A 9,006-nucleotide genomic window follows, 5' to 3' on the forward strand; every position below is an offset into this window, starting at 1 on the left:
GAGACAAATTAAAATGGAATATTTAAAGACAGTTGAAAGAAACAATTATTGGTACTATAATGGAGATATTTTAAAGTACCTGATAATTGGAACAGACAGTAGCCAATTTTATGTCTATTTAAAACAATTATGTCCTAGTCTGTTCTTCAATACCAGTTAATAAATATTGTCGGATACTTAGAAAATCATCCGATATTTCGTGCTGGAATTGTTCTTAAAGAAAATTTATTACTATTCTCTCAAGATTTATGTGTGAAAAATTATGTCTAATATATTTAAACATTAGTGAAATTTAATGGCTAAAATTAAGCTATGGAATGTGGATCCGGCTCACTGAATGACTCCATACTCTAAGGTACTTGAATTAATCAATACTGGCTTATCGATATCCAAGAAAGTGACAAGCATTCGTGATCTCTACGTAAATGATAAAATTTCCTATTCCTCTTGGTTGAATTTCTATCGTTTTAGATTGTTAATGTTCTCCTTAAATCTCTATGGTAACATTTCAAAGGTACGTAGAAAAGATTCTATTAAATAATTTTTATTTATCCTTACTTAAAGAATTGTCTTATTTATATTGTTTAAAAGGATTGATAAAAAAAAGGAAATAATAAACTCCATCCGCATTCCCATTTTCTTGAGGCAATTTCCAATTCGCTTCCAAGGAAGATAAAAATTAAATACGTCCCTTAAACAAAAAACCGTCATTTTGAAGTGATTAAGCCTACTGACTAGAAGAGAGATATGAGAAAAGAAAAAGAAAAAGAAAAGCCCTAAAAAGAAATTATTTTTCTAAAAACACGAGCTACTCAAGCAAAGCGGAATCATAACCGGAACACGGACTTGACTGGAAAGATACAGAAATTTTATGAATATGTGGCGTCTTTAAAGAAATTAATTCCCACGAGAAATTGAGAAATAAATAAGGCACCAGAGAAACAAAGAAAACGAAATGTACGCTAAGAATGTTTCGGTTAACCGAGTCGATAACGTGTTGCAGATGAGTTGATGGTTCGGATTCCAGCACTGTTCCTTCTCTTTAGCAAAGACAGTTTACTTATCTCTAGTAAATTGGCGGTTATTTTTCATACGAATGGCGTTGTCTTAAAAATTAATATCCGTCCGTCAGTTATCATGATAAATTTTACGTTGACTCGAATATATTGTATATCGAGGCAGTGATTTTCTTGTCTCTGATCTAACAAATACAGAGTAGACTATTTCACTGAAGAAAACCAACAAGATCGAAATGTATCAGGAATTTTCGTCCCTGCTTGCCTAGATCATATTAATGTAATCGTCATTGAATTAATGTTGTCTTTCCAATGCATATTAATGAATTGGATTTTTTTAAAATTACTAATTACATTTTTACCTGACTATATTATGGGTGTTTATTAGCTTGGACGATAAAGGGGATTTCTTTCATTGCTTTCTCTCGATAACCTAGTATTCCGCAAAAATCGACAGCATCTCTTGAATTTTAAATTCTATCGAACACTTTCAATGATATAAAACTTTATAGAAACAACGACCATGGCCATGTAATCAAAAAGTTCCCTTTGCAGCTACGTAGCTTCGAGCTCCATCATACAGCGTGTTACCATAGGCAATTGCTTTTATTATAACTTCAGACCAGACCAAATCTTGCGAATGAAATTAGATAGGAGAAAGGCCATCGGAGGAAATATAGTAGAATGAATTCGTCGCTCGATTTTCAACCTGGGTTGTGGGTTTCTTTAAAGAAATCTGCTATGTTGTAAGTGTTTGAACCAGTTCTTCGGTCTGACGGCTTCAAAACCATGTTGCTTTCACCATCACCGGCGTCGGAGATCCTCGAAATGTCCAAAAAGGTATTGAACAACTGGCACCGAAAACTAACTGCACCTATACTATACGCAATATCTGGAATACATCTTATCTTTCTATGCTAATCAGTAACAGATTCAACTCCTTCTTCTATTCTTTTTTTGGTTTTATAACGCAGTAATTTCGATACATTGGTGGTAATCAACAATCAATATATACATTCAATAAGTTTGTTTTCTTTCTATTTACGTTGTTCTTGTAACTGCTGTCTTACTGTAGACTAGGACCTAATCGTGCAGATATATGATTAAGATACTACCATTCCATTTTTTAAAATTTATCCATTTATCTGTTTATCTATTCATTCATTTTTTTTATTCATTTATTTATTTATCATCATCATCATCTTCATCATCATCATCATTATTATTATTATTTTGGTTTGGCTCAGGTTCCGTCTTATCCCTGATAGGATTTATGTGGGTAGCGAGTTACTATCTGAAACCTTAGGTTTTCACAAGTTTTCATTAGTCCTTTCAAATGCTTAGAACTCTCCTGATAATCCTTGCTGTCCCTAAGTGACAAACTTTCTGTAGAAGCTCTACCGGGCATTCTATTCTAATCTCTTTCAGTCATTTTGCTATACCTTTAATTACTGTTCCCAAAGTACCAATTATTATAGGTATGACTTTCACTGTTCGCATGCTCCAAATTCTTCCTATTCCAAATATCATTATTATCATCATCATCATCATCATTATTATTATTAATATTAATATTATCATCATTATTATTATTATTATTATTATTACATTATTTACATTTGACGGATATTTGTCCTCATCTTGTTTGTTGTTAACGCAACGTTTCGGCTGATATACCCTCCAGCCTTCGTCAGGTGTCTTGGGGAAATTTTGAACCTGGGTTCTCATTCCTGGGTTCTCATTCATAATCGAACTCGGAATCTTGGGGTTAGTAGCTCGCGCTCTTAACCACTACGCCATATGCCCGTGGGCAATTATGGAGTGAATTTTAGGGTTTATAAATCTATTATTTTTCTATCCTTCCTCAATACCGGTTCCCATATGCTATTCATATCTGCACTCGGTCTGCTTAGGAGGTTGTTGTGTCCTAGCATATGTGCTGCTTCTTTTAGTTTTCGTATTTTCCAGGGTTGTTCCCTGTCTATTACTTTCGATTCACGGCAGTGACCTGATTAATAATAATAATAATAATAATAATATTATAATAGTAACATCGTTAGGAATGAGAACCCAGGTTCAAAATTTCCCCAAGACACCTGACGAAGGCTGGAGGGTATATCAGCCGAAACGTTGTGTTAACAACAAACAAGATGAGGACAAATATCCGTCAAATGTAAATAATGTAAATAATGTAAATAATTCCTCATCTCTTAAATATAGAACTGTATTATTATTATTGTTCAGTAGTTTTATTTTTATAACGTGGTTTCACTTCACTACCGGGCGCAGCTCTGTGCGCCTTGGGTATGTGCTGTGGTTTGCTGTGATGCTCTTATGGTTACTGTATTGAAAGTGTTTTGCGTAGGATGTGTGCAGTGCCCAGTAGTGCAATTTTCTGTATGTTATATATATTTGTAAGTCCTGGTGTTTTTGTTATGCATTTGTCTGAATATTTTTCTATTATACCTAAGGCACCTACTATGATAGGAATTGTTTCTGTTTTTAGATTCCACATCCGATTTACCTCTATTTCCAGCTCTTTGTATTTTGAAAGTTGCTCCATTTTTTTAGGGAAACGTTGTTATCTGCTGGTATTGATACATCAATTAGAAAGCATTTTTTTCCTTCATGATCCGTATTATTATTATTATTATTATTATTATTATTATTATTAGGAACGCGGCAAACAGAGAGAACCATTGGCTCCAGCATTTCTTTCGACGCTTACCGAGATTTCTTCCGACACTTATCGTTCTCAGATAACATCCCACCGAGGTTAACTTTGCCTTTCATTCTTTCGTAATCCATAGAATAAGATACCAGTGAAGTACTGGTGTCGATGTAATCGACTCACCCACTCTCTAAGATTGTTGGCTTTGCGCCAGAATTTTAAATAATTATTAAAGAAGGTGAGCTATCAAAATCGTTAGCATGCCGAACAAAATGCTAAGCGGCATTTCTTCCGGTTTGATATTCTGAGTTCAAATGCCGTCGAAGTCGACTATAAGTAGCAGTCGAGCACTGGAATCGATGTAAACAACAAGCTTCCTCTTGTAAAATTTCACAGCTTATACCGGCAATAGAAAGGATTATTATCATTATTATTAAGGTTAGGAACTAGAAGAATCACTAGAATGTATTTCTTGAGACTTACCTTTTGAAGATCAAATATTGGTTAGGGTGGCTTTGCTTTTTGTTCTTTGGGGGCCGATAAAACATATATCATGTAAGTAATAGGGCCGATATAATTCACTCACCTCCTCTCAAAATCTGCTGGCTTTGTGCCAAAATTTGAAATCAAGGCGGTGAGCTAACAGAATCATTATTACGCCGAACCAAATGCATAGTGGAAATTCGTCCGTCTTTATATTCTGAGTCCAAATTCCGCCGAGGTCGACTTCGCCTTTCATTCTTTCGGATTCGATGAAATAAGCACCAGCTGAGCAACGAAGTTGATGAAATTATCTAGTCCACCTCCCTCACAATTTCATTATTATTATTATTATTGTTGTTGTTGTTGTTGTTGTTGTTGTTGTTGTTGTTGTTGTTGTTGTTATTGTTGTTGCTGCTGTTATTATTATTATTGTTGTTGTTGTTGTTGTTGTTATTATCATCATTATCATCATTTTATTATTATTATTATTATTATTATTATTATTATTATTATTATTTTCATCATCATTTGTCTGAGGTCCGCTTCTGACAATACCGTAAAAAGCAAGAAAACATTTAAAACAGAAGCGTTCATTTTAAAGTTTTGTTTGTATTTCTTGTATATTTTATCATTTACAATATATCTTTAAAATATTGTTTTTCGTTCTTTCTATCCCTTTCTTTTTCTAAATATCTGTTCCAGGTTATGGACAATTGGCACCGAAAAGCAAATGGGGTCGCGTGGCAACCATACTCTACGCCATAGTTGGAATACCTCTTACCTTCCTGTGCTTATCAATGATCGGTTCATCTCTGGCTAGTATTTTCAAGTTTATCTACAAGAATTTGTTCTACGCAATCTATCGCAAGTGGCTCCGCCTACGAACCTACGTAGACTCGGTGGAATCACTCAATTATCATTCAACGGTAGCAGCCGCCGAAGCAGTACCTGTAACGATAGCTGCTGCAGCTGCTGCAGTTGCAGAAATTGATAATAACGATGGCTACAACGAAAACAACCATAAAATAGTAACATTTGATATGCCAACGCTAACATGTCCAAATGATATTTCAGATCATTCTACGCAGAAGCAATCAACCAATACTGACTCTAGTGAAAATGTCTGTGAAGACCTCTCTAAGGAAGTTGGTAATGGTGCTTTCTCGGCATATAAGCAAAGTGAGCAAGACAGGATAGAGAAACATTTCCTTCGACGCAGCAACAGCTACTTGCGTTCAATTCTCGGTGACGATGAACTTTTGGAAAGACAATTTTTATGTAAATGTAATGAAGATATTTCATTAGTACCTCCAACAATACAATGCAAAGACAGCTCAAAGATGGAACTCTGTGGAACTGGATCTATGGAGCATATTACTCTGGAGTCTAAAGATGCTCTTTCTCCAATGGATGAAGCGAAACCAGTAACGGGGTTAATAGAGGAAACTGCAGATGAGTCATCGGAGGGCCATGAACATATTCGAGTGCCCGTGTCAGTTACTCTTTTAGTATTCGGGGCTTACATATGTATCGGGGCTTCTCTTTTTTCATTTTGGGAACAAGAATGGGACTATTTTATTGGTTCGTATTTCTGTTTTATTACACTTAGTACGATTGGGCTGGGTGATTTTGTTCCAGGTTCGAGTGGTAATTCGTGGGCAAGTGAGGAGAAACAAGCCATTTGTTCACTTTATCTGTTGTTCGGTATGGCAATGACAGTTATGTGCTTGAAGCTAATGCAAGAAGAAATACGGTACCAGTTTTCAAATCTAGGCCGTAAAATAGGACTCATTGAGAATGACAACGACTGAGAATCTTTAAAATTAATAATTGATTCACAGTATTACCTGCAACAAAATCTATAAAAACGACATTAAGCATATTTATATGATTGTCTTATATATGGATTAAAATATTGAAACTTCAAACACATAACTTTTTTATTGGGTTTTTTTCCATCTTCGGATTGCAATGATAAGGGTGACAGACTGATGAAATCGGTTGAACAATGGACAAAATTAGTTTTAGAATATAGTCACGTCTCTTTACAGTCGATTATTTAATTTACCTTCTAATCCACGGTTCTTTCTGAGTATATTTATGGATTCGTGCCTATGCTTCACATTTATATTCAAATCAGATGACGTTGATGGTGAAACGGCAGACTTAGAAACGTGCCTGTAGTATTGAGCAAATCCTGAGTTCAAATCCCGCCGACTACTTCATCTTCTATTTTCACGAGGAAGCTAGAATAGTACTCTCTTTACTTGTTTCAGTCATTTGACTGTGGCCATGCTGGAGCACCGCCTTTAGTCGAGCAAATCGACCCCCAGGACTTATTCTTTGTAAGCCTAGTACTTATTCTATTGGTCTCTTTGGCCGAACCGCTAAGTTACGGGGACGTAAGCACACCAGCATCGGTTGTCAAGCGATGTTGGGGGGGACAAACACAGACACACAAACATACACACACACATACATATATACGATGGGCTTCTTTCAGTTTCCGTCTACCAAATCCACTCACAAGGCTTTGGTCGGCCCAAGGCTATAGTAGAAGACACTTGCCCAAGGTGCCAAGCAGTGGGACTGAACCCGGAACCATGTGGTTGGCAAGCAAGCTACGTACCACACAGCCACTCCTGCGCCTTGAAAATTCACTTAAAACATTACCACGTATTGATTCTAGCTGATGGGAGAATCCAAAGTTTCCGACAGTATTCTACTTTCAAAGCGAAACAATACAGAGACAAATAATAAAGACGTGACGTAGAAAGGTAAGTAGCAACCAAATATTGGAGCCAATATCTTAATCTCCATCCTCATACAAGGCGTAACGTTGTTATAAGTTAATATTTATACCAGAGCAGCAGGAAGGAGTAACAGAAGAGTGATATTTCGTTTCATTTCTTTCATCCAGAGATTAAACAATGCAGGGATCGATTCAGCTTTTCATTCCTCCAGGGTTAATAAATAAATCACGAGCAATATACAAAGGTTAATTAAATTGATTATAACTCACTGACAAAAGATTCATAACTTTGGGTCAAACGTAGAAATCAATATTTTAATTACGATATTGCTCCGAAAGAGGTTGCCGTTTTAGCCCCCAGATCAACACGCATCGAGCGAACCTATAATTAATGGTATTCCAACCGTGACCTTTTCTCCTTTTTTAGAGAGTATCTAGGTCGGTGATTCTGAACCTTTTTTACCACTTGATCCCTTTGATTAGTGTTTTATTCTCGTGGACCTTCAAAGCCATTCAATGTTTAAAAGCTATTTCTATAGCTACTTCTTACAAAATTCCTATTTTATTTTTGACACATTACCTTACATAGGTTGAACTATGCAAAACATTACAGAAAGAAACCCAGCTGTTTCTTGCAATAAATACATCTAAAGCAAAATTTTTTCATGGACCCTTAACCCTCTAAGTTCTGACCCCCTGAAACTTATTTTCCCATACACATGGCACTCCACCAGTGCTACGGTAAAGAGCGGTGCTACAGTGTAGAGAAAAATAAGCTATCCACCGATAAACCGGTGTTGCGGGCTCAAAGTGTTAATATACTACTGTGTATCCCCAATTTACTATTTTGCTTGCGTGGACCCCAAAAATCTTATATGGACTCGCAGGGGTCACATGAACCTCGGTCAAGAACCACTTCTCTAAGTGATCATTATCAAATGTTGTACTTACAATCATTATTTTTAATGCACTAAGGTGTGGTGTGAAAGAGATTTGGCAGCAATTTCTATTAGATCGATCGAATGCATAGAGGCTCCCTCGGTCGTGATCACCTTTTTAAATCAGACATGTGCTGAATTTAAGGTGAGACACGGTAGGCATGGTAAAAGGAAGAAAAGTGCATCGAATTTTAAACACTACTTGAGGGAGATTTTGCCCACTAATTACCTGGATAATCGGTTGATTGACGTTTTCCAATATAGATCCTACTGTATTTTAGTATAGAGAATGCTTACTTGAAGCATTTTCCCTCAGCATGCCCCATATATATATATATATATATATATATATATATATATATATATATATATATATATGTATGTATATATATATTCTTATTGAGAATAAGAGAAGAAAGGAAGGCATTTATCACAATAAAGAATGTGCTCCAAAGCTAGGCAATACCATACGTGCCAGACCCAACAATAGCACCGTATTACTTGCGCTCTTATACGCAAGTATGATGTGGGCTACTACGAAGAGAATATAACATCGATTGGCCACGACGCAAAGGACCATGGAAAGACCCATACTAGGGACATCATTAAAAGTGCACATTTGAAATGAGATCATTTGAGGACGGAGAGGAGTGAATGGTGAGACAGCAGAATACCGAAAGCTCAAGTTCTGCTGTGCCGGACGTGTCACAAGGCTCACAAACACGTGGAGTCGTGCAGTTTCGGAGTGGTATCCAAGAGATCGGAAAAGACCACTTTGAAGGCTTCCACGACGATGGAAGACGATATGGTCAAGCAATTTGGGTCACGTTGGAAAAGAATGACGCAATCAAGACAAAGTTGGTTGGAAGTCCATTATGACCAGCGGTGTATAAGAGCATCTGATGGTCTGGTCGATACTGCGATGCTGTGATATATGTATAAAGTAAAGCAAATTCAAATAAAAAAAGGCAACAAAAGTCCAAGTTGAAATCATTAGGTTGAAGCTCAAGGAAGAAATAAAAGTTATAAAGTATAATGTCATAACGTTTCGGACATAGTCCTTCGTCAAATGCCAGAGAAAGTTCAAGTGAGACAGGGAAGAAAAAAAAAAGAAATAATATAACACTCTTAGTCGAGGCAACTGAG

At 36.3% G+C, this 9,006-nt stretch overlaps 1 protein-coding gene across 1 annotated transcript in view; it reads left to right on the forward strand.

The window, feature by feature from the left end:
- Positions 1-6,043, forward strand: part of LOC106868280 (uncharacterized) — a 125,834-nt gene extending 119,791 nt beyond the window's left edge. Inside the window, exon 5 of the mRNA XM_014913469.1 lies at positions 4,873-6,043. Within this exon, the coding sequence (XP_014768955.1) occupies positions 4,873-5,981 (1,109 nt within the window). The 3' untranslated portion in view covers positions 5,982-6,043. The remainder of the gene's footprint in view (positions 1-4,872) is intronic.
- Positions 6,044-9,006: the final 2,963 nt, after the last annotated feature.

Source organism: Octopus bimaculoides, chromosome 1 (genome assembly GCF_001194135.2).
Source record: "Octopus bimaculoides isolate UCB-OBI-ISO-001 chromosome 1, ASM119413v2, whole genome shotgun sequence".
Taxonomy (NCBI): Eukaryota; Metazoa; Mollusca; class Cephalopoda; order Octopoda; family Octopodidae; genus Octopus; species Octopus bimaculoides.